Raw genomic sequence first — 26652 nt, forward strand, 5'->3', positions numbered from 1 at the left:
AATTGTTTAGCCTGTGTCATTTGAGATAAAGAATAGTCTTTCTTCACTTGGAAATTAACTTTTTTGGTGTTCAGTCTAATGAAGTTGCTTTTTGTTGCAGCAATTACTTTTCTTGTTGCATTTATTAGTGACTTGAGATGGCATGTCCATTAGGAGTTTTGAATTATCTTTGCCTACACCCATAAGATTTCCAGTATAATTTGTAATATGAAAGTGCAGACAGGTAAAAGCATTATCAAGTTTTAATTCTGCTGATGTTATGCAACACTGGTCATTTGGCTTTCCCATGGAAGTGGATATTATTTGTTTTGATGCTTGGTGTTTATAATAAATTCTTTATGGAGGAGCAATGCTCATAAAGAAGCCAATCTTTCCAGTGTTGTGTGTTCTTTTAGTGTGTAGTTGTGGCCATAGGAATTGAACATGAACTTCTATTTATGAAGCTCATCTAAAGCAATTCATAGAGCTGGATCACTAGTCCAGAGACTATTCAGGTAGAGCACAGCAGAGATTACAGATAGCTTGAACAAGTTGAAATCTTGAATTTCTCTTAGAAATAATTATCTTTCCTGCCTATTAACTATTCCTGCTTTGTGATTTCAGAAGCCAAGGAGCAAGTCTTTCTCATGTTATGCCAGAATTTCTGCTTACACATGAAGATTATAAGATATGGACTGAAGTGCATACTGGAATGAGGGTAGGTGGGTTTGATGTTTTTCCTTTTTTTAACAGAGTCCACATGCTTAGTTTCAGTCCTTTGGAGACTAATGGAAGTTTGTGGTGGACCATGAGTGTTCTTACTGTGGTGACTGTTCTGGATTGCACATGTGTAAGACTGAGCAGGAGTTGAAGCTGAGTCCAACATTTACATCAGTCTCCCCTGGGTTTTTTCTGTTTCTTCTGATACTGTTGATACCTGACATTATTATCCAACAGATATGTTTTAAAGTAGAGATCAGATTACCATACAGATTTTACAATTTTTTAAAGAAATACTTTGTGTGTTGCCCCTGTTTTCCTGAATTCTGTACTATGGTTCTTATTCCTGAGACAGCAGCAAGCTGCAAATAATTCTAGTGTTGGTTGATACTGCACTATAGTAGATGTTATCAGCCACTTATGCCATTGATTCGTTATTGTCCTCTTGTGAATTTCCTATCCAAACTGCTGCAACTAATAAGAAAAAAATTCTCATCCTTTTCTCTGAAGTGTTTTGTACCTGAAGCGAGGAGAGGAAGCATGAGAAGCTCAGGCACATTAAGTGGCAGGCGTTTCTTCGCTCTGGCGGACAGGACGTTTGAGACGATGAGCAAACGAGCTTGGACAGATGTGCTACTGCAGATATACAAGGTAAATGAAGATACATTTGCTACCAAACTCTGATGAACTGATGGCCAAAAGCTTTATTTTGGAAAAGATCTGTAGTATATTTGAGGCTTATATTTTTCCAAACACATATTTAAAACTAAATACTTATAAGTATTTTATTTCTCTCTAACAGAGAAGGAAAAAGAGAGTGAGAATATTTTAATTTTCTTTAAAATTTTAGAAGTGTGTTAATATGTTCCAGCTAGGAAATGTTCTATTAGAGCAGTCTGCATTTTGTAGAATTAAATGCTATAGAAGTATTATTGCAAGTAAAGAGAACTCTAATTTTTTTGTGTTACCCTGGTTAGAAGCCCCTTTCACTGGACATAATTGCCTAGATGTATATGTAACCATAGTATTTATTATCTTGTATTAGAATGGAATTTCTAAACAGCTAAGCATTTTCTATAATACATCTTCATTTTAAAATATGATCAAGTTGTCCACTATAGACTTCTCAAATTCATTTCAGGTGTTTGTTCTTCCACGCGTTTCTTTCCGTATTTTTCCCGACCCAGCGAGCTTGGAAAGCTTGAATAACATGCCAGGAATAAAATCAGAACCTTTATCCAGTAATATATATTCTCGATATGAACGAATCATCCTCATCTGGTTGAATAAAAATTATGAGAAAAATCGAAAAATTGTGTGGAAAGATTGTCCAAAAGGTGAGATAATTCTTTCACTAATTTCTTTCTTCTAACACTCCTTTTGTCGAATTTTACAATTATTATTCATAGAGATATTGTGACAACTTGCCACTGAAAGTATTTTTTTGTGTTAAGTTGTTGCCTACCCATATGTATTTCTTTTCCTTGTGTTTCTGTGTTCCAAGATCAGCATCTTTTGATTAGCACTGTTCATGATGGATCTTCTGTGTTCTGTGTGTTCTTACAGTTTTATAACTTGACATAAATGTGAACCTTCTCGCTTTCTTCTTTCCACTAATGTTGGGAAGTGATAGCAGTAACCCCTTTATCCTAATTTTCCTGTTTGTAGTTGCACCGTTATTAGTAGTTGTGCTTGTAGTTATGTGGCAGCTAGTTTTTCAGAATTTTTAGAATATTTTTGTATGTCCTGTATTCAATCACAATTGGGAAGGCAGTAGAGACCAAGGTTCCATGTTTTAAATCTCATCCTGCTTGCAAGGGCAGGTTGACTTTCATGACTGCTTGAGTAAGATTAGATAGAATTACCTTTTCCATTGAAAGCTGATCTAGGCAGTTCTTGTATTCAAATCTGATAAAGCTGTTCAACCACTTGTAATTATTACTTCTGTTTTCTTATAAGATTTTTCCCTTTCTCTTCTTGACCCTAACTTCATTGCCTTTTTCAGCAGTAATTTTGGATGTGAGGTGAACACCAAGTGAGGCCAGTCTGGTGAAAAGCAGGGATGACCTCCAGAGTGGCTCATAAGCCACATATGGAAAAAATTGTCTGGTGTCATTTTTGCCTCGAGCGATTTCTGACCTGTCTGAATTATGGATAATCTATTTGCATATCATCTTCCATAAGTCTCATTTGGGCAGATTCTCTGCCTTGCATGTGCTTTGAATATTCGCCTGCTTTTCTCATTTTACTGTAGAGATGCAAATTAGAATTGATATTCTCAAATGTGTTGAGTAATTCTGCTGGTGAAACTGAAATGTTAATCCAAAACCCCTAGTTTTCTAGCTGTCAGTGTATAGTTTGGGTCTGATCTTATGATTAACTCAGGGAGCTCTCTATCTACATAACATGCCCTACAGTAGGTAGGTGTATTTGCAATGTATGATCTTTTATTATCCATGCCTGCTTTAGTGGAGCTTCCTTAACATTCCCAAGCACTGCCCTGCTGGGCTTTTCTGAGCCCTGGATGTGTAGATGACAACTTGCAGGGAGAATGGCTCTCTCTGGCCGTGGTTGTGGCTCACTGTAAATGCTGCATGGATAAATTCCTCACTCCAACTGTCTGCTCTCTGGATTGCAGGCTCCAGTAATAGCTGGATATTGAAGCATGGCTGGCCTTGCTCTGGACTGTGGGAGCTCAGGGGGGAGAATCTGAGTGCCAAAATACATCTTATTTAACATTAAACTTGTAATTGAGTTGTAATCTCCAAAGATGAGAGGAGTGAATCTGAATACTAAGATGCAGATCTAGTGGATGTTACCAGACAAAAAAGCTGCAGATGCCCAAGTGAAATATGTAGTAATGATGCATTTTAAGGAGCCACTAACATAAAGTGTTATTTTAGTTGCCTAAGAGTATGTAATGAACTATAATATAAAAATGAGGGGTCTGTTTTTAATAAGTCATCATATAGTTATCAGCAATTGTAAAGTAGGGTTATTTTAACAATTATTTAGTTCTAAAGGCTCCCCAAAACTGGCACCCAAAAAGAAAAATTTAATTACAATATTGGTGTTGTCAGAAAATAGTAAGAACTTCTGTTAAATCATGCTGACAGTACAGATAACTCACTAGAGTGATATATTCATTAGTGCAGACCTGGTTGTAGCTTTGACTCTGGGTCACAGGTGAAGATGAATTCTGTGGTTACTGCCAGGGGACATTTATCTGCATTACAGTTCTTGCCTACAATTTCACTTAATTAGACTTTTCTGCTTTCAGAGAAGTTCAAGATTGAAATGAGAAGGAAGAGTTTATATATACTTCCTGCATATGGAAAGTTACAGATACTGCCTAGCTTTTTAAAAAAGTTTTTTGGTTCCTGAGTCCTGTATTCTCTTTTCTGTAGGGCACACAGAAATTACTGGATATATGCACATAGGCATGCCCTTTTCTTTGGCTTCTATTTCCATTTCTCTCCCAAAACTGAATAAATGAGCATTGGCAAAGATCTAATAGTCAAAAAAAACAGAAAATTCTGAAAAATTGTGAATCATAGTCTTACTGTTGTGCCTTTGCATAATGTAAGTTTTTAGTTGTGCAAGCTTGCACAATTTTGTTTCAGAGATTACCCACCTCAGTATCTCTTGGAATCCTCTGTTTTAGCCTTCACTTTCCTCTTGCTTATTTTGCTTTTGCTGCCTCAGAATGAATTAGTGTCTGCTACTGTGCTGTTCTTTCTGCCAAATGAGGCAGAGAATCTGATGGCAAAGAATACAGGTAAGACTAGAGGTACTCAATGCCTTCTTTGTTACCTTGGTCTTTACTGGTTAAGATTGGGCACTGAGCAATCCCAGCCCTCAAGATGAATGAGGAAGTCTGGAACAAGGAAGATTTAGTCTTGGTGGAGGAGGATGAGATTAGGGAGCACTTGGACAAACACAAACCCAATGGAGTTCACCAAGTGCTGAGAGATCTGGCCAATGCCATTGCAAGGTCATTTTCAGTAACCCTAGAAAGGTCAGGACAATCAGGGGGAAAGTTTGGGAGAGGTTTGGAAACCTCTCTCTGCAAACATTACCAAACATACAAAGTACAAGAATGTTTTTGTGAGTTGTCCCCATGAATTTACAAAGGGATAATCATGCTTGATCAACCTGATTGCCTTCCATGATGACATTGACAGCTCAGTGGACAGGGGGAGAGCGTGGATGTTTAACTCAACTTGGGCAAGGCATTCCACATCCTCCTGTAACATCCTCATAACCAAACTGGTGAAGTACAGGCCAGTTAGGAGGCCAGTGAGGTGCACTGAAATTAGCCTGAATTGCCAGGCTCAAAGGGTTGTGGTCAGTGGCACAAAGTCTGGCTAGAGTCTGTAATATCCCCCAGGGGTCATTAGTCTGAATTTGTTTTTTAAGATAATATGAGATTAATTTAGATTTAGATTTAAGATAGTAAAAGATTAATTAATAAAGATTTGTTTTTTAAGATCATACTGGAATATACTACTGGATAATGCACTACAGAATATATATATTGTGATATACTATTGGTCCTTTAAGTTTTATGATGTTAAGGTTAATCTTCAAATTTATCCTCAGATATTTTGACATTTTAAATAAAGCATTTAAGCAGGCTTTGCAGAGGAAGTTATATGCGTCATAAGGAAAAATTTCAGAGTACATTAAATGTTTGTGCAACCCAGCTGAAAGTCCCAAATATTGTCAGTTTTGTATTTTAGTTGTTATTATTTGCTTAATGTCGTTAATGTTAAGAGAAGAATTGGGGTGGTTTTTTTAACTCTTACTACAGTGCAGATCAGAGAGCTATTACCACTTTTTGCTTAACCTTTATGTATTTGCATATTACCATCCAAACATTCTGCTTTGAATACTTAGCCCTGGCTAGCAATATGTATTGACCTGCTGCTTTCAGCCCAAAACTGTCTGTTGGCTGATCAATTCCCAGTAAATAAATGGAGACCTATCAGGCCACATTTCTCACTGTTTCTTTTGATACCTAATCTCCTTAAAGTGAAATGTGACAGTAGAAAAAGCCTAAGCTACTGCAGTGCAGGGAGGTTTCAAATATTCATCTTTATTACGTTCTTCTAAAGTTGGAGATAACGATGCCATTCATCAGAACTCTTCTCTTGCAAGAATTAAGATCTCAATAGCTCAGAGAGAACATTAGCAAGGAGTTTAGTGTCTCCACATCTTCTCTCCTTACTGCTACTGAAAAATAAATGTTTTAAAAGCGTCTTGGCATGTGTTTTGGAAGGGCAGGCTTTTGTAATATGTCTTATTGACCACAAACTGGAAAGCAATGTTGAAACTTGAGTTCAAATGCCATAAAACTGTGACATGCAGCTTTGCCTATTACACTGAGGCTTTAATTATACATGAAATAAAAGATTCAGTGCCCACTTAAGGCTTTATATGGACAATGGTAATGATAGCAGAGGAAGCGTTAATTATTTGAGCGTAATGAATTTTCAGTTTACCTTCTAGTGTTCCTTATCTTCATGTTTCTTTTCAACGTTTCTCTCTGAAAGACTAACTGCTAATAGTATGAAAAAATAAGTCAGGAAAAACCCTTAAAACGCTGCTAGAGTATTGGAATATTGTAATTCAAATACTGTAGTCCCTAAACAGTAGAAAATCTTGCAGATTGGGGAATGAAATGGTCTCCTGAGAAGCTGTATGTCTCTTCCTCATTAATTATGACTCTTGCTATGGTAAAAAAGATAAATTATGTTTTTGGAAATAGGAAATTGTCTTCAATGTATCCCAGGAAGATTTTGAAAAGAAGAGAGAATTCTATATTTAATATAAAACTTTTAGTGAATGTGACAGGCAGTAAATATGAGCAATACCTGAACAGTCAATCTATGTCTCAGATTCAAGAGCTGTTCCCTGAGCAGATGCATTTTCACTTTTCTGGGAAAATCTACTTAAGAGGGAAGAGAAATTCTAATCCAGTGCCAACTTAGGTGTGTCTGGCAATCCTGGGCATAGTGGCATCTCTCGAGTCTCACTTTCAGTTAGGAAAGTTTTGTGTTTTATGCATTTAATTCACTTCATTGTTAGTGAGCTTAGGGCTTTAGTTGTTTTTAATTTTTGTATTTTCTAGTTTGGTATCAGTTCAGCATGGCATCTGAGTTAAAATGTTGAGGAAGAAGATATTTTAGTGTGTGATTACACATCTTCCCAAAATTGTATGAGAATTAAATAGAATTCTTGTTTTAAAACTGATTATGTAGAGCTTTTATTTAAGGTTGTTTCTGGCACAGCAATTAAGAAGTACATATTTTTTTCTTTGCTATATTTTCATGAATTTTTTTTTGTCTGTCCTCTCTTCTTTTTTTCCCTAGTTCTTAGGAAGGGTATTTAGGGAGTCCATTGATTTTTGCTTCTCAATTTATTATTTCTCAGAGAAAATTGAGAAACAAGGGTTAAAGAATACTTTTTATCTTTGAAGGATGGAAGGGAAGAATCTTTTGTAAGTTTACATACTTTTTTTTTTAGTTAGAATCACTGCAAAACAGTCTTTCCAAAATAATGAATCTTGCTTTTTACACACTTAATAAAAACCTGAATTAAAGAAGAGGAAAAGACTATCTAATAAACTGCTATCATGATTATGAAAAGTCTGACTTCCAACAAATAGAACGTTGTTCTTGAGTGATAAATCCTGGAAAATATTTCCTGAAATATATATTAGCAAAGTTTTAAACCATTTTTCTGTATTATATTACATGATCTGCACAGCAGAACATAAGAATGAAATGTAATATGTAAATTTAAAGCCCAATAAGTATGCTTTTCAGTCCTGCTTGCCTGCCTTTGTTGATTTGAATACTCCCATGTTTGTTCTCTATAGCTGAAAATCCCACAAGATCATATCAGAATTTTATTAAATGAAACAGAGAAAAATAACTATTTTCTGAGTTTAAAGTCCAAATGACATTGAGAAATAAGCAGATGCCCATGCTTCATTTAACTTTTTAGATTTTGGAATAGTATAAAAAAATTGTTTTACACTGTCTGGCATTATGCAGCTTCAGGGAAATAAAAGTGTGAAGAAGGGTAATCCTTGGAGTTCTATATTAAAAACATTCAAAGGGTTCATATTTGAAAACCTGTTAGAAAGATCTTGAAAAAAGAAATTAAAGCCTAAAATCTTAGGCCTACATATATTTTTGTATATGTTTGTGTGTACATATATGCATACATATATATACATATGTGTTTTTGTAGACATGCTTATATAAAAAAATACATTTATGTATATAAATATATGCTGGCCTTCAAAAACCTAATTTTCTAAAGAGAAATAACCAAACAAATGCTTAGAAAGAAATTTTGTTTCCTTACTTGCAATGCATTGTGAGATATCTAAACAGCAATTCGGCTTTCAGCCAAACAAGGAACTTGGCAGTGTTTGTATGTTAATTAGAATAAATAAGCATTCTGATTACTTGTGTAATTAACGTTACTTCTGCAGTGCATGCCAAATATATAGATTGAGTGTGGTATAGCTGAGGATTTAGTAATGCAACTGCAGATATTTTGTGAGGAGAAAACGTATCCCGGACTGAGAAGTTTGTGAAAGATTCTGTTCATTCCCTGTAAGTATCAAACAATAAATTTCATGGAGAGCAGAATTCAATTTTTTTTTTTAAATAAATAAAAAAATGCAGGCACTGTAATATCATTCTGAAACCATTATAGAAGCCAACAATGCTGTAGTGAATTGCTGTGATTTGTAGCATTTTAAATCAAAATGATCTAAAAGTGAAATGCCATGCAGTGAGGTCCCACCCTTAAGGAGAAGGGATATCCCAAGATTCATAAATACTCATGATTGAAAGGAATGACAAAAGTCAGGGTCTGCAAAACCTCACAAAGTTTAGTAGTAAATGACACACTTGGCATGGAAGTTTGTATGTTAGTCCCTGACCTACTATATAAGGATGTGACAGTGGGTTTTGGATACGGGGGGGGAGATGAAAAGAAAGAGAGAAAAGAAGAAATGAAGGAGAGAGAGCAAGAGATCCCCAGTTCTGCTTCCAGTGCTGGTCCAGCTGATGGGATGTTCAGGGTCCTGAGGAGACCCCATGGCCTTGGTGGGGCTTCCTCACCTTGGTGGTAGAAGTTTTTTCTCTTGAAGACTCACAAAATATAAGGCAACGCTGTTCTTAGGTGATGCACAAAACCCTCAGAAATTTTTCAGTCTAAGATACTGTGTAGGATAAGAATCAGTGAAAATAAAACAAAACTATGTAGAGAGTGAAAGAATATTAGATTTATTTTTTTAGGAGCAGAAAGATGAATGTGCATGCCTCAGGGTAAAAGTGTTCTGCAACAGATGGGAATAAATGAGACATATCCCCAGCATCTCTGTTTTTCTGTTATTGCCCCATTTGGTGCTTCTTGAACTTTTCTGCTTACAATTATGAATTGACAGAGGTATTAAATTGATCTTTCAGTGCTATTTCAAGAGTTCTTAGAAGAATAATTATCAGCTTTGATGAGCAAGAGCTGTAGCATTCTGCCTGAAGTAGGAACTGTAGTTTTTCTTTCTTCTTTGATAAAATTAGACTTGTTTTCCATGTTAAGATAAATGTAGCCACACATGCTGTATGTTCTGAAGGCAGATACATTATCAATCTATTAATCTTTAATAAATTTTTAAAAATAAATAATAGCCTTTCAAAAATATTCAAAGGTGTATTTCCTCTCATCTCTTCTATGCTCTGGATTGTATATTTCAGTATCATCATTTCAAAGCTTGTCCTGGTTCTAATGTTAGCACATCCAGGAAACATTATTGCTACATATTTCTTCTGTAAATGTTTGTATTATTCAGTGCCAGATATAAACTACTGAAACAGGACTATAAGTATTATTATAGCTATAGATTAGTTCCTCCTCCAGAGATTTTCCAATTCCAGGGTAAGAATTTGCTGCATAATAATATAAACCATTATTACAGCACTGGTTTACATTGAAAGGATTTACTGTGATATATTGAAGGTCTATCTAGCCCAATATTCTACCTTCAACAGAAGTTGCTTAGAGATGAGTAGTAGTGCAAATGTAGAGAAATGCTTTATACATATGCTGAGACTTCCTGATTTGGAGTTCAGGACTCCTCCAGATGGAGGTGGCACTCCTGTAATGCTGTACTAGATTGCCATTCTGTGAATTCAATTGTATTTTCAATTTTATTGTATTTTGGTGCAGATTTGTAGTATCACAATATTCCGAAGCAGTAAGTAAATTTAAAATCTCTATTCTGGGTAAAATATTTTGAGTTTGCTGCTTAATACTGTAACTGGGTTCTTCCTTTGCTGGCAAATTTCTGGATTCCACTAAGCTATTTAACAACATCTAGTTCCTACTCTTCATTTCATGCCTACTTATATAGAGTGCTGTCACATCACCATTCAATTGCTACTTTTAGTAACATAGTCCAATTTATTAATTTCTTATAAAGCCCCATTTAATTTTAATCACAAAAGACCATCAGTATCAAGATTTTTATGTGAATGTACTGGGTTTATTTGAAAACTCTCATACAATAGTAGCCTAGCTCTGTATATTTTTTCCTCTGTTTTTCAGTAACTTGGAATTGGAAAAAGTTGCTTGTGGCTATGTAACAGAAGATTTATCATTGGTATCTCTTGTGCCTCCTTAGATGTAAGGATTTTTCAAGTGATGACAAGAATTTAAATTTTTTATTATTTGTGAAAACAGCAGAACAAACTTCACAAGAAATACAGTACTTTATTTAAAGATTTATTGCTGTTCTTACTTTTTTATATAAAATAGTTCTGAGTAGATTAAACTAAATCTGATCCTTTAAGAGTTTTAATTCTCGGTATAAGACCATTTTTTTTTATTCCACATGGTCTTCTTATCCAGATAATTCCACTACATCATAGTTCTGTTCATCTAGATGATGGATCAGTTAATAAAAGCGAAACTTGAAAAAACCCCCACAGTAAATCCCAGAAATAGAAAGTGAGACCAGAAATAATCTGCTTTGTTCTCATGTACAAAGACTAAACTGAATATACCTGCAGTGCACTGGTCAGGTATTTGCCTAGGCTGTTATAAAAATCTCTGGAAATGGTGATTCCACAATCCACAATCCACTTCAGGCAATATCTTTCAGAATTTGCACTCGTTTCCATTTGAATGAGTTTTCTATTGTCTAACATAAACTCTAGCAGGGGAAATTTTAGGTTAAGTCCAATCTTTCTCTTTTAAAATATGGCATGTAATGAATCTTCTTTCCTTTTCTAGTAACTTTACATATTTGCAGATAGTTTTCTTCTCCTTCAGCTTCTCTCTCTCCCTCTTCTTGGCTAAATATTTCCATTCTTTCAGTCTTTCAGTGCACTCAGCTGGGTTTTTTTGTTGCAAACCCTTTTCGTTCCTCCTTCTCTTGAAGTTTGGTGCCCATTGCTGGATTTTGTGCCAGGTGAGACTTTACTGGAATGAACAGAAGTGAAAAGGTCAATCTACATCCTTGCTTAAGATGCAACTCTCCTGTTAATGCAGCTGAGCAAAATATTTGCTTTTTTGCAGCAATACAAGGTTTACTGTTTTCTGCAGATTTTTCTCTGCAGAAATTCTCTCTATCCAGTTTTCCATGCAGACTTGTGTAATGAATTATTTTTAATTAATTGTAGTGCGCTGCAAGCATCATTATTGGATTTCATCCCATTTGTTTCAGATCATTACTCCAGTTGTTTGAGGGTTTAGATTGTAGTCCTTTCCTCATGAATACTTGAAACTAATTTTTCTTCCCAAACCCCATTCTTTAACCTGTTTTATATTATCTCCAGATGGGAGGAAGATAATCTTGTGCAATTTTTAAAAAATTTCATACAAAAATATTGGAAACTATACAATCAATTTATTTTTTTTTTGTGAACAGCTGATAGCAGTTAGGGTTACTGTTCTTCAGTGAAGTTTGTGCTTCACCTGATAATATCTTTTTCCTACACTACATTTTTGTTGCTTCTATGTGACAGAGGCTTTAATCTTACTGAAGTTAAGTTGTGTAGTATTTTTCCTTGGTCCATTGTATCATTTACACATCAAAGAAATCAACAAAATTTGACCTAGAGGAGTTTATGGTGACTGGTGCTTGGTATTCTGCCACCAAATAAGTGGTTTCTCATTTTTGTGTAGAGTTGTTGTAGGTATTCTCTTGATTATCTCCATTTGGAAAAAAAGTTTCCGTATCCCACAAAAAAATCTTGAGGTTTCAAATCTAATTTCAAATAAATATTTAATTATGTTTTTGGATTTGTTTTTCTTTCTTTCTTACCTTGTGAAAAATAGATTATGGCAAAAAAAAGCATTGCAAAACCTTGTAGACTTTCTATTGATTCATCTGGGTAAGAACATAAATTTTTAAAAAATGCAGTGGAGCTGGACTTATTTTAAAACAAATAATAATAAAAAAAAAAAAGTGGTGAATAATTAGAGTACCATAGCAAAACTTTGCTGCTTCTCTGTAGAAATGCTTCATGAATGAAGCAAGCAGTGTCTTCAAGAGCTGGTTTAACCTGTCACAAGAAAGATGAGAACAATGCTGTTATGCTTGGTTGCTACATGCATGCAACATGATACCATTACAAGTTAATAAAACCCCAAGTATTTACCATTAAAAGTAATATAACATCCAAGAATTAAGTTGAATTGACTATGAATGTTACTTCCTTTAGTGCTGAGTGGAATCAACACCTGAAACAGAGCTATTCTCATTTTAGATCCCTTACAGAGGCCTTTTGCAGTGTATTTTTAGGTTTTCAGAACCGTAGCAAATGCTTGAATGCACTCATAAGTGGCTGCACATCCACTGCAAGCTAATCCTGCTTTGTTATTTGCTATTAGAAAGTATTTTCACCTCTTTTCATGGGTGACACTGAGCACCAAACACCCTGTGGTGGGTCAGGATCCTGGGTTTGTTGTAGAACCAGCTCTAGCCCCGTTTGATAATTTCACACATCCAGTTGCTTCAACAGCACTCTGTTCACAAGGTCTCAGATTCCTTCTGTGTCAGGGAGGTCACTGGAACATTAGGGAAAAGTCCTGTCAGTTCCTGCTGTGCTGCTGCTCACAGAGCCCAGTCTCATGTCACTCCAAAGTCTCTGCACATCCCATGGCATTTGTCTCTATGCCTGTGAAGATCTTCCGAATCTTCTCCCACTTCAAAAATCTTCTCTCCAATGATGAATTTTTTTCACCTTCTTTCCAGTTCCCTGTTGTCTCTTCAAGACCACCTCTTCCTTTTGGGAATGCTTCTATTTTCCCTCTTCTTTTCATAACTCCAAGTCCCCAGTTTTCCTAATCTCATTAGTCTATATGCAGAGCAGAGTTCATCATAAGCCTAATTGGGACTTCTGCCTCTCTACCTCACTCCTCTTCTTTAATGGGAGAGTTTAGAATGTGCCATTTTAGTCTTGGTGTTATCAATATTTGCAGCCAGCCCTTTTGGGATGCAGCTAGCAATTAGCAGGAATCCTTCTCAACTCAAAAGTTAAAGTTTAGCCAATTTTCTCTCCCCCTGCCCCCAGTAACACAGAGTTGGTTGCTACCTGTTTGAAACTATTTTTCGCCACATTTTTATCATGGCATTGGCTGAAAATCTTCATATTAAAGCTCCAATAGTAATTTTTTCTTGGAAGAAATGCCAATATAAATAAATTCAATATATTTACATGCTTAGAGGTGTCCTGAGTAATAATTCTGATTTCCATTGTTTCTACTAAAATTGACTAATTCTATTTAAAAACTTAATTACTGTAGAGTGGTTAGCTGGCAGATGTTCTGCTCGATTTGATGTAATTAGGAAAAATACATTATGTTTCCTGACTAATTTATTCACAAGCCTTTGAGTTAAGTAGGTTGATTGATAGTAGAAGGATTAACTGAAAAACAACAGAAATGCTTATACAAGTCTTTAATTAGCTAAGATGGGAAAATACTTCACTTCATGGGGTTTTTTCTTTATGGTCCCAGTTACGTAGACTATAAAGCTATAGTTCAATAACTGGTTTTTAAAAAATAGTCCTACTGTGTTTCATTTCCAAAGGCACATTTGTGTGGCTGCATGGCAAAACTGGATTGGGCTGTGCTGATTAAACAGTAAAGAAATTTTTCACTCTTTCTATTTAAGCCAACTTTGTTCCCCAGCTACTTTGTTGGCACACAGACAATTCTGCCAGCATGAAAGCAAGGATTAGTGAAAATACAACAAAGTACAAAAGTGCTATGCATGGAGTCCCTGGCCATGGCAGGGGTTTGGAATTTGATGATCTTTTATGTCCCTTCCAACACAAACCATTCTGTGATTCTGTGATACAGGAGCAACTGCTATTGCTTAAATGTGCTCAAGGAATATTCCCACCAGAAGACTAAAAGCAGCAAATAGTATATTTAAAGTAAAATTGAAAGTAGGACAAAAAATAAAGTTGCTTTTTTGATCAAAGCGTATGGTTTAATAGGTTTCCATAACCAAGCTGAGCAAATCAATCTAGATTAAGAACCAGAAGAATAGTTCAATATTGGACCTAATAAAGCAGAAATAGTTAATCTTACGAAGTTAAAAATAAAAATTTGAAAATGGTGATTTATTAGAAATACCAATATTGTGTGCTGAGAGTCAGTCTTAACTCTATTCATAAAAAAAGAAGACAGTTTATTGATTTTTATAGCTTCCAACTATGATCAATAAAATGATGAATTTATGTTAGAAAGACTGAAGTTTTTGGAAGAAAGTAAGCTTTCAAAAATGTATTTTGCTATTTTTAAAGTATTTGTATTTGCAGTGCCTACATTAAATGTTTTTTAAATAACTGCAAGCAGATTACCAAGAAGATGGGATGAAACAAATGTCTCTTACTGTAGATATTTGTAAAATTGATGTCTGAATTTAGGTAAAATTAATACTGCTATGATTTAGATGTTGAGGCCTATATTTATTATAGTCTCTTCCTGTCATAGGTAACAAAGAGATGTTATATATCCTGTCAGACTCCATTTTTGGTACCTTCTAATATGGAGTTTTCAGTAATTGAAAGTTGAGTTCTCTGCTCGAAAAAGTTCTTTCAGTTAAACAATATGGAAAAAAAAAATTATACAGTGACATTAATTCATGTGTTAATTTTGATTTGAAAACTTAAAGAAAATGAAATATTCATTCAAATACTCTTTTGAATACTGGTTTTAATTGATTTTTTTAAACTGAAAATGGATTTAATGAATATTTAGAATAGTCTTATCTAAATTCACAGCATGAGGAGGAAAAAATAAGAGATTTTGGGCCAAACCTAAATATCACCACACTGAAGCAGTGGCAAACTCAAATCATTACCAATGTCACAGAGTTAAGATCAGCTGAATTTACACACCTTTGTTTCTGAGCTTGTGCAGCATCTGCTCCTGTTTGTTTCTTACCAAAGCCTTATGAATATGCTGAAGCATCTGCTAGAAGGTGTGAAGTGATGGACATTTAATGTTTTTCTGATGCTGAGTCAACTTTTTCTGAATAATGACAGATAGATTTTGCTTAGGATCTGGTACAGGATTTTGTTATAGGTTTAACTAACTTTTTCAAGTGTAATATTGAAATGAAACCTATATAATTTTTCTCATATGAGAAAGCTTGATCCCAGTCTATCTGAAAACCTTGCCAGTAGCTGAAATCCAAAGTGTTTCCTAAATTTGTGAGTTTGGACCTGAGACAGTAAAGTTGTGTAAATGCCATGGTAAATATTTAAGATATGGGTGCTTCAAACAGGACATTACAAATAAACTGCATTCAATGTATTAATGATCAGTTTTATTATAATAAAAACATTAAAGAGAGAAAAAATCATCTAACCTTGTGAGGCATTGGGGTTTACAACATTTACAGAAGTGGTGATTTGTGCTGCAATAAATAAGCTGTTAGCTCTCATTTATATTGCATTTATGCCAAATAATTTGACCTTAAAGACAATCAATAACATTATCCTTTTTGTGTCTTAAGCATTTCAACTTTAAAGGATTTCTGCATACTTTCATGAGTTTCAGTAACCCTATTAATGTTAGGCCTATAAAAATTAAAAAAACCCCTACTTATTTAGGTTCCTAATCCATGAAGTTCAGTTTAGCCTATTTGCTTTCCATTCTGCTTTCATGAATATTCTTACATGCTGCAGCAGAGTGAATAATAGTTACAACATTCCAGGTGAGATTTTTCTTGTTTTCAGCAACAGCTCTGAAATAGAAATATGCCTGTGATCTTCTACATGTGAATGGATATTTCTTTTTTCTGTTCCTTCCTCTACTCAGTCATTTCTAATAGTTGTCCTATCTATCGAGAATAAAATAGGTATCTTGGGGAGAAGAGAGTCTCATGAATCTTGCTTTGTGCTTTAATCAGGTGGAATACCACCCATGAGATGGATTGTGAATTTTGACCAAGATCTTCTGGATGGCCTGGTGTTGGCAGCACAGGTGGCATCTTATTGTCCATATTTGGTAAGAAGGTTTTTTTCTAATTATGCGTAAGTTTTATACAATTCATTAATGCCAGTGGGTTTGTTCAGGCCTTATTTTCCTTTGGAATATTGAGAAGTTCATTCAGTGCAGGCAGCTCAGAGTGCAGCTGAGGTGTGAGCTGCAGGAGGAGCTCTGGGTAGTGGGAGCCTGAGGAAAGAGAGCTGGCACTGATCCTTTCTTTAACAAAGGTTCTGGGGACCTGTGGCACAGCCTGGTGACCAGAGAGACGTGGCAGAAGCTGAGGGTCCAGCAGGAAGACCCCAGACTTCCACACACTCAGACTGAGGGTGTATAAAAGCCCTGGGTTTCCTTTGCGTGGGGTTTTTCCTCTTACATGCCAGGTTGAGGTGTTCTTCTGTTATTGCACCAAGATTGAATTATTTTAAGGATCCAGATAGCTGAGACTCTGCTATGGGAAACTTAGGGTTGAGCCAGTAAGGAAGCCTTGTCTGGGAGTGAGTGTGGGGTGTGCAGGGAGTCAAGCAGGGCATCTGTTGCTCTCTGGGGTCTCCCATGGGATGTTCCATCAGTCCCAGCTCAGGTGGCTGCCAGTGCCTCCTGGCTGGTTGGACAGGGAAGTTTCCTTAACAGCTACTCTAGGCTTATGTGGTTTTTAAAAAGAAAGAAACAACCCCAACAAGTCATGGGGGATTATTTCAGTATTCAGTTTTCTTTTTACTGGGTATATTCTTAAAAGTGAATTTCAGTTCAAAATTTAGAAATTATTAATTACTGAATGAGCAAAACCACAGTAATTTTGCCTAGTGGAAAGCTAAGTTTGATTTCTCTGTCTTGTCCAGATTCCAATTCGCTTCGTAAAGATGCATACTAATCCAAGAACTCAGGAGCAATTTCTGCATAACTGTTTGATACTTGTGAAGGCTCTGCGTACTCTCAATCTGCATATGGGCATTAGGGTAGGTGATTTTATACTAGCAGCTCTTATATACATCAGTATTTTTATTTTGACTTCTTGTATAGTAGTGTTGCACATCAAATTAAGGTGAGATTGTAGTGAAACAGTTTTGTTTCAGGATGTGTTAATGTATGATGGAAACCCAACAGGAATAGACGTAATTAAAAGTAATTTCCTTGCTGTGTAGAATCGCCCACACACAACTAGCTGAACACAAGATTAATTCAGTTCAGATTTTTGCATCCTAAATCACACAATGAAAACACAGATGGAATTCATTATTAGTATTGGAAGGAAATTTAGAAAAAAATATGTTTAAGAACAAGCATCAGGCACTTAATATAAAAATAATTGGTGGAAAATATATGAGTATCTGGTGACACTTGAATTCGTCTAACCATGAAGGCCATGAGATCTCTGTCCCAGGTTTGGTGCTCACATAAGTCAGTAGCTTTTGATGCTGCAGAGAGTAGAACTCACTCTAAATCATCAGCTGCTGGTGTCCTTTTCTGGGGAAAAATGCAATGTTGTTGATAATTTCTCCTTCCATCAAGGGTCTGTCTGGGATCTCTTTTATGTTTAGTAAACATGCTTTACATCTCTGTGGTTTTTATTGACCTATGGCTCCAAATTTGCTATAAATGGTGACCTTTACATAGGTTAGATATTGTTCCTTTGTTTTTTTTGTTATCCCCAAAAGCAGTTTTCTCCTGCTCCTATTCTGCCTTTCTTCAACTGTCCATTTTTGAGTTGTTTATGTCTCTGGGAGCATACTGGGCCCTCTGGAAGAGCAGAAGACTGAGTAGAATAGACATAGTATTTAAAAATGTATGAGGAAACTTTCCAAAGGAATTAATAGTATAGGAATCAGAGGTAGAGCTTGCATGTGTGAACAAAGTAGTACGAAAGGAAGCTCAATTACAACTTTTTTTCCCCTTTCCCTTTGGTTGTGTTATGATTACAGGGAAAATTAACCCTGCTATTTCCATTTGTATCAGCTACACTCTTGCTGTCACCACCTGATACAGGTAACACTGTTATAAATGACTTTGCTATGACAGGCTGAAAAAGAAAATCTACTGCTTTCCATACTTGTGACTGACAGGAAGCAAAAAAGTAAATGGGTATAACCTTCAAAACAAAGGCATATTCTGGCTCAGCTTTTATTAAGGAAAACAGGCAGTTCAGCACATGAAGGTAGAGGCTTAATGTCAGATATAAAAAGGGAGTTGAACACATTAGATAGGGAAGCAGAATTCTAGGACATTCTCCTTAATATACCTGCTTTAAAACTAAATTGTCTGCAATAGATGGGAAAGTCCAGCTCTGTACAAACAAAATTTAAACAAAGGTGCACAGTCAGTATCAGAAAAAGGAGCAGATCTTGTGTCTTCAAGGTTTGTATTTTAGTTCTAAGGGTACATTTTACATAGATTTATTGAAATTCATAAATACTTTTCTAAGGCTATTGTTGAAACTTCTGAACTATCTTGTTCTTCAGTGATAAAAGTAGCAAAATATATGAACCCTTTTGCTGAACTCTCCTAATTTGTGAATTTTCTGATAGTCTTGTCTCTGAAATTTAACAGACTAAAATGTTCCAAAAGCATTGGCAAGTGCTTGACTCTGGCAGTCATTGCTTCTGAACTCTCAAGACAGCTTTGCATTAATTATTGCAGGGATGGTGGTGACAGCACAAGCTGAGACATGTTAGGTGTGGAACAGCTGGCATTTGCAATCTAAGAATCTAAGATTCTGCAATTATAAAGAAGTTCAACTGTCTGGAAGTCTTTGGCTTCAGGTTTAAATGACATTTTTAATGGAGTTCAAGGCTTTAAAATCCTTTGAAGGATTAAGGTGTAGATTTAAGATGGAGCTCTTTGGGCTGGAAATTCTTTGTTTTCACTCTCTAATCATGATTGACAATTCAACCCTAGAGTATTAGCAGTGGCTTTCTATGAGTCTTTTATTTGTGTTTGGTATTTTTAAGTTTTAAAATGCTTTGATTTGAAGAATTTCCAGCTGAAAGGCTGAAATAAGGTATTACAAGATAGGCTGGTGAATAGAATGGAGGGAATGTGTGTGACAAAGATAGACTAGGGTAGACAATGCAGTGATTGGGAATAGCCAGTAGAGGAATTTTTTTCCAGAATTTATTATTTATTGTTATTATTATTGCTATTGTTTGCTAACACATATTTTTAAAGCAAATAATATTTACTGACTTGAAATTTTCTGATTAATCTTGTTAAAAAATACACTATTTCAAAAAATTTAGTTCTTAGAGTAGTAGATAAATGTCACAAATGGGGTTTTATGAATTCATCACAGGATAAAATAGAATAATATTTTCTGAGGGAATAAATTCTGGTCTAAGTGGAAATGGGTAGGAAGAAATAGGTGGCAAAAGAAAGTCTTCAGCAGATAATCTACTCTGGCATCTTTGCTATCTTAAATGAAAATGCAGGAAGAGGGAAAAGTAGAGGTGCAAAACCACAGTTATATTGGAATAATTGTTAACATTTAATAGCCATTACTGAGATAAGTGAATGGAAAAATCAGAATACTTTTCAGACTTCAGGTTTCAGTCTTTGGCATGGAAGAAGCTTTTATACTTTGCATAGTAAATGCATTGTAAAGTTAGAATCTTAAACCAGTGGTTATGGAATTAAGTACAAATATGAGATGAGACACATGATTACATCAGTGCATGAAGAGTATACGAAATTAATCTTAAGAATTACAAGGATAAACATTATCTAGGAAACCATGGAGAGTTGCAGGGAAACTTCAGATCAGTGCTCACTCTCTTGGGAAGTTAGAGGAGGAGCTGTGTGAGAACTGCTCGGAGTAGGATGAGCTGCTTAGCTGGGCAAACGTCAAGAGAACTTGAAAACTTTGAAGAAACTTTAACTTGAAAATAAAAAATTTAGATGATCAGTATATCTATGCATCTCTCTTTCAATACTAATGACAGTTCAGGAGAGTAAATGCTTTTTTCTTCTTTCTTCAGCCTTTGTGGCAAATAATTCTACCATTCTCTTCAGTGCCTTACCAGAACTGATGAGGACCAAACTTTGACGTGTTTTGCAGCTGCCACTCAAATTAATTTCTGTAAATCAAATATTTAAGATGCAGGAATACTTGCTACATTTTATAAAGCAATTTAGTCTCTGCAATAAAACAATGATACAGTCGTTGTTTGGAAGGTGACATTGTCTTCATAAACAGTTGCAAAAGTGTGTGTAGGAGCATTTGGGATGGTATTTTACTTAAACTATTTTTTTTTTAAGATAAAGACATATGTTTTTCCAGAATTTAAATTTTTCTTGCTTTTTCTGCTATGCTGTATTTAATAAAATTAGCATTTCTTTCTGCTGAACCTTGGGAAAAATTTGGCTTAATTTTTACCCTAGGGTTATCACCAGAGCATGTCCGTGTTTTTCATTAATCAGGTTTTTTTTTTGTGCAGTGACAAGATTCCTATTCATATTAGCTATGAGAATAATCCAGTTATTACAGGTTAGATTGAAAATATTTCTATAATAAGAATTGCCTTAAAATTTTTTTGTTCTTCATCTTCCTATCTTTAGACTATATAGGCAAAATTTTAACTGAGCATCTTGCTTTTTATTTGGTTTCTTTTTGTTTTCATTATTAGGCCATTGATATCTGTGATCCAAACCCTATCAGGATGCTTATTTTGTGTGTCCACCTGTATGAAAATCTCCCTCAGTACTTACCCAAGCGCACCATCGAATTTACAGGTGCTTTCCATGCAACTGTTGTTAAACAGGTATTGATACCATTGAATTTAGATTTGTAGTAATGAAAGGTTAAAACACTGTATGTATATATGTGTTTATGTTATGTTTATGCTGCAACAAAGAATTAATAGGCTTCATGTCATTTGGCTAGGAAATATTGAAGATGAAAGAGTGCATTTTCTGGGTTTTTTTTGTCTCTTGAGTCTTTTTAATTTCACTTCTGCTACCGTTTATTCCCTGTGCTTTTAAACATAGGAAAAAAATCTACAGATTTGACAAATCTGAGATCAAAGAGAAGAATGAGAGATTCATAGGCATAGGAGTGCAGTGTACGCTGTACTCTGAAAAATTAAATTTAGATAATATATGGGAACTTTTACTCCTTTGCAAGGAAAATTTTCTACCCAGTTCTTTGGACTACTTTCTTATTTTGTGATATCCTTAGTTTGCATTTTGAAACTTCCCTGCAGAACACCTTTTATGGTCTGAAAAACGAGTAAAACCAGGCTGTTGTTGTTGTTTTTGTTGTGGTAGGTGCGCCTGAAAAACCCCAGCCGGAACACCCTGATGTACAACGCTGTTCTTGTAGGAAGAGATGCTCGTGCTTTCTCTTTGCTGAAAGGCCACACTGTCACCATTCCTGCTACGTGAGTAATGACTTGTTAGTGTTTTTATTGTTAGCATAACAGAAGTAGAAACCTACTGATTTAAGAGCGGTGGAAGAATAGAAATTGTGTTCAACTACAAACAGGGTGAAATTAGTCTGAAGTCAGGCTTTTCTGCCAAACTTGGAACAAAGCTGGAGTGGGACATTTGCAGTTTAGCTCAATAGATTTTAACAGCAATATATAAGCCTTCAGAGCATTACAGGAGTCATCTGATCCCAATATATACTGTTTTTCCAATGTATCAAAAACTTTAATTGTCAGTTTATATCTGGTATTCTTACATTTTGGTTGTTTTTTTCCCCCTAACTATATTGGGATTATCTTCTCTGAACTTGATTCATATTTTGTACATCAATGCATTTTAGAAGCATGGGAAGGTAATTTTTTTCCTCCCTGAGGTCTCAGATTTTGGTTCTTATTCTTATTTAAGCATGTCTGGGAATTAGAGACCATGACATGGGTTTGAGTAGTATTACACTGCATCTTCTTGCCTCCATCCTTCCTCCCCACCAAGGTATATGTGATGTAGTTATCTGTTCATTTTGCATGTCTGAGAGCCATCTAAGGATTAGGGAGAGACTTAATTTTTGGGAAGCATTAGGTTATCATTTCTGGTACAGAAATACTCATGGTATGTCACCAGCTCTTTGTTTTTGTTCACTGAGTATATTTTGTTCTTTCTGTGCTATGCAGCTTTCTGAATAAATACAGGAATTTCATTAATCTCTTTTTAACTAGTGAAGACAAGAGGGATGGAGTGGTGAATGTGGTTGTCAGTTAACAGTTTTGAAGTTTATCTGCAAGACATTCATTTACAGATAAAATGGATTAAAGATTGTAAGAAGGAAAAGAAAAGGTCAACTTTTGAATTAAAATAGACTGTGAAGGAGAAAAAAGTTTCAAATAGAGATGGTCAAATTCAAGAAGACTTAACATAAATACAGTGCTCTTTAAGGACCGTCAATATGTCAGTATTAAATTACATGCTGATTATAAATATGTGCAAAGGGGACAACAAATAATGCAATGTTTTCAGCAAGCTGTGAGGCTGATTTGATTCCATTTGCTTTGCAATTACTTCAAATAAGAGTTATCATAAAAATGCAATCCTTGAAAATATCCTGTGTTTCTATGAAAGGTCAATACCATGGCTGATTTTCACTTCACCTTTAAAAAATACCCAAAACAAACCACAAAACAAAATCAAGACAGAAGAAAATGTGCACAGCCTTGTTGAGCTGCTTGGCATTATATACAGCAACAAAGATTTGAAAAATTGCATAGAAATAAAAACTTGTGGAAATGCCAGTCATGCATGGTAACCTCTGCTGAGTTTATCATGATGTCATGATCACTAAATGAAAAATACATTCTTTGTAATTAATAGCTTTCTTAATATTCTGGTGCAAGTGTTTAAAGAGTCCAAGAATTGACGAGATTTGTGGGAGTCTTGCAGGTTCTGTATGTTAGATAATAATGTTGTAGGTGGGTTAGGAAATTACAGTAATGTGAATAATATTCTCAGTGTAGCTGAATGTCATGTGCTGCGTATGGCATAATTAATTCTTGAATTGAGATTCCAACTTTCCAGGGCACTGCACTGTGCCATGGAGACTTGCAGCTCACAACAGCAATCAAAGCTGTGAGAGCCAAGTTTCCAGAACTTCTGGGATTTCATCAATCAGTCATCAATTCTCAGACAATCTGAGATTTCCTGCCTTCTTAAGACTGATCTCAAAATCAGAGAGACATTTTGAGAGCTTCAGAGTGAGAGCTTTGGGCACTAAGCTTTTCTTGTTGTTCTTTCTTAACTGATGGACTGATGCAAATAAAGTCTAAATTCATACCAAATCTAAACTCACATTCTGTGTGCTTTTCCCTTCTCCAGTTTGCCCATCAGAGGGAAGCTGTTGCTTGTACAAGAGAACTTCATTTTTTTCTGCCTCTTAGTTACTCAGCCTTACTAATTATTTTGAAGGAATTTTTTAGCAATTTCTCTTTCACTCTTCAATGAGAATATGATTAAGAATATCTAGATCTGCCTCACAAAATGCATAACAGGATGTCTAACTGCTTAACTCAGAAATCCTATTCAAAAAAAGGAGTATAAATTGAATTGATTGTTAACTTAGGATGATACTCTAAATGAAAGAGAACTTCCTGTTCTTGTGTGTGTGAAGAAAAATTGGGCTATGTGCTGATTTTGTAAAAAGCAATAAGGGCTTAGTATTGTTCTTTATCTATATATTTTTTATTAGAATGTTTAAAGGTGCTCTTAGGCAGAAGATTGTACTACAACAAAATATGTCAGAAGAAACAAATTAATTTTTTTTGTAGGGCCCTTCCCTTACCAAGACCCTGAAATGTGTTCCTGAAATTACATTTCTGAGTAATTCCTGAGCCACAGTTTTGAGCTTTTTTGGTTTTTTTCCCCTAGGAAACAAGGGTTTGTGACTGTGGAATTCACCTTTCGCTTCCTGCGCCCTGCTGAAGCAGTGCTGATCCTGACCTCCAACAGAGTTGATGGAATAGAGGGTGCTACACTGACGTTCTCTCTGAAATCTGAACTGAAGCATATTGAGCCTGTTGTAAGTTCATGTGTGTGTGATTAATATTGTCACAAAAATGTTATTATTCTGTACATTATATCAAACAAAAGGGAATTGAGGTAAGAATGAAAATGTGAGTTACCATCACTATGTGAGCATTAGCCTTTGACCTGTGAATTTTCAGATTTCCAATGTTAGAATATATACATGCAGAAAAAACCCTAGATGAATATGTAAGATTCCTAAGAACATAAATCACATTTCGATCCTGAATAAATTGTAAAAATGTGCACTGATTGCTCTGAAAATAAATGTGGAGCCCTTTCAGCATATGAACATTATTGGAAATTCTGTTATGGAGGTGTTGATGTGCTTCAGCCTAGTGATTTCAGTTGTCAAAAACAGATGGACTACAAGCTTTTGTTAGATGTTTCTGAGTTTATTTGTGCTTTTTAACTGCAGACCCTCTGTAGCTGTCAGATGTGTCCCAGTCAGAGTAGGTAGGCATGTGTTTGTAATCCATTCATCGAGCACATCTGGATAGACTTCTGAACCTAGGTGGTGTTTCTGTGATTCTCTCTTTCTTTTTAGTCTCCTGACTGTCTTTATACCACCAGCAATAGACACTGATGTTAGAAAGGAAGGTTGGGGCAAGGGAAAAAAACAGAGGACATGTAAAGATAAGAAGGAAAAACGATGATAACTTGATTCTTGGCCTTGTGTTTTTTGTTCTCTTCCAGGGTATTTTGAGGTGCAGAAGCCCTTGCTATGAGCTGAAGAAATTTAACCTAAATGTTACTAATCCCTTCAAAACTGATGGCATATTCAGGTAGACAGTGCTGTAAAGACAAGTCTTTAATGATCATGCTGTTTTATTCACTCTTTTCCATAACTTTCTTCTTCTTAAAAATGTAAAACCTGGAGGTTAAATAATAGGGATTTACATTCCCAAAATTGTTACAAGCACTAAGAAGTGGAAGCTATCATAATGAATAAAGAAGATAAATAAGCCTTAATTGAAATCCGTCTCAGTGTAAGCAGCAAAGCTGGAGCTTTAATCAAACAGAGTTCGTGAACCTTGCTTGTATTTTTATGTTTGGCTGAGGGCCAGCAGAATTACAAAGAGAAACAAGCCATGTTAATTAATAGTTGGTTATTTTTTCCCCAATCTGCTTTATCCTGCTGTTTAAGTTATTAAGCATGCAAAAGCTTTTGCCTTGGGGCTTGCATCATTATCAGTTAGTCTTATTTTTAATTTGTATTCATCATAGCTGCAACAACTGCAGAGTTTTAAATGTTGCTTTCCTTAATGCAAAGGAAATAGATTGTTGTACCCCTTTAAAATCTATTTATGTGATCTGGCTCCATATTTTGTCTTTATTCTGTAGAACTAAGCATTGGTTCTTCTCATTCATTTATTTGCAAGAACCATCTTTCATAATATTTTTAAGGGTTTTTTTTATGCAACATGAATATACATGTTGCAGAAGCTAAAAATTAAATTTCTCTTTCCACCAGAGAATAGGATTAGTATGTCCTAATAATAATAATAATAATAATAATAAACAATAAAAATCCTGTAACAGGACTGTTTTCAGCAATGTCCTCTGGCATAGGCCTTGTGTGTATGAATCATAGGAGTTTAATTAGCTGTCTATTTTTTTTTTAAGACCTTGAGGTGGTCATTGAGGCTGAATCAGTTCTATGTTTTGGATAAATCTCTTGGAAATTATAAATGAACTGGTGAAGTAATTTAGTTTTATATAACTCAAAAGCTACTTGACAGCTACCTTAAGTCATTATCAATTTGGGCAACATTTGAACCAGTTAAAATAAAGTTAAAATTCTTTGTAACATGCTTCCAGTGTTTTTAACAATCTAGTGTTCCATCAGGGTGTATATTTACTTGCAAATAACACAAGAAAATGCTTGTTTGACACCAAGGAAGAATCTCTTTTACAGGAAAACTGGGGTTAAACCACAGCAAGTACTTTTAAAGTATCTTTAATTAAAAATAATAAGCTTCTTTACTGATCCTGTATTTAAAAGTTAGAATAAACTGAGTTTCATCTTCATTCTGCAAGTTAAATATGCTGTCGTTATTTGTGCTTGTCATCCTCTAGGGTAATTTTGCTGGAATCCACACACTATTTACTGTTGCCAGATAAACTATATAGAGCCAAGCAACTAAAGCAAGAGAAAAAGTTTAGGTAAGTTCCAGATAACAATTGCTTATTATAATATATTGAATCATACAATTCTATTAGTATTACCTGTTTGTGCATAGCTGTGTGCTGCTTATTGTAAAATAATACTTCTTCAGTCATTCATTAATTCTTATTTAATAATTTGAAATCTTTTCCACGGTTTGGGACATGTCATTTTTAAAGCTCATGTAAACATTCAAAATCCTGGAGCACTTGTTCAAGGATTATTGGGAAATATCGTAAACTACTACTTCATCAATACTGTAGGTTGAGTTG

General features: G+C 35.2%; 1 protein-coding gene across 1 annotated transcript in view; it reads left to right on the forward strand.

The window, feature by feature from the left end:
• The window catches only part of CFAP47 (cilia and flagella associated protein 47), a 255123-nt gene that overhangs the window by 58827 nt on the left and 169644 nt on the right, over window positions 1-26652 (forward strand). Inside the window, exons 31-40 of the mRNA XM_085049413.1 lie at window positions 604-697; window positions 1210-1350; window positions 1841-2036; window positions 16151-16248; window positions 17070-17186; window positions 20847-20981; window positions 21487-21599; window positions 24058-24208; window positions 24910-24998; window positions 26293-26379. Coding sequence (XP_084905539.1) covers window positions 604-697; window positions 1210-1350; window positions 1841-2036; window positions 16151-16248; window positions 17070-17186; window positions 20847-20981; window positions 21487-21599; window positions 24058-24208; window positions 24910-24998; window positions 26293-26379 — 1221 coding nt within the window. The remainder of the gene's footprint in view (window positions 1-603; window positions 698-1209; window positions 1351-1840; window positions 2037-16150; window positions 16249-17069; window positions 17187-20846; window positions 20982-21486; window positions 21600-24057; window positions 24209-24909; window positions 24999-26292; window positions 26380-26652) is intronic.

This window comes from Lichenostomus cassidix, chromosome 1 (genome assembly GCF_008360975.1).
Source record: "Lichenostomus cassidix isolate B80296 chromosome 1, HeHo_3.0, whole genome shotgun sequence".
Classification (NCBI taxonomy): Eukaryota; Metazoa; Chordata; class Aves; order Passeriformes; family Meliphagidae; genus Lichenostomus; species Lichenostomus cassidix.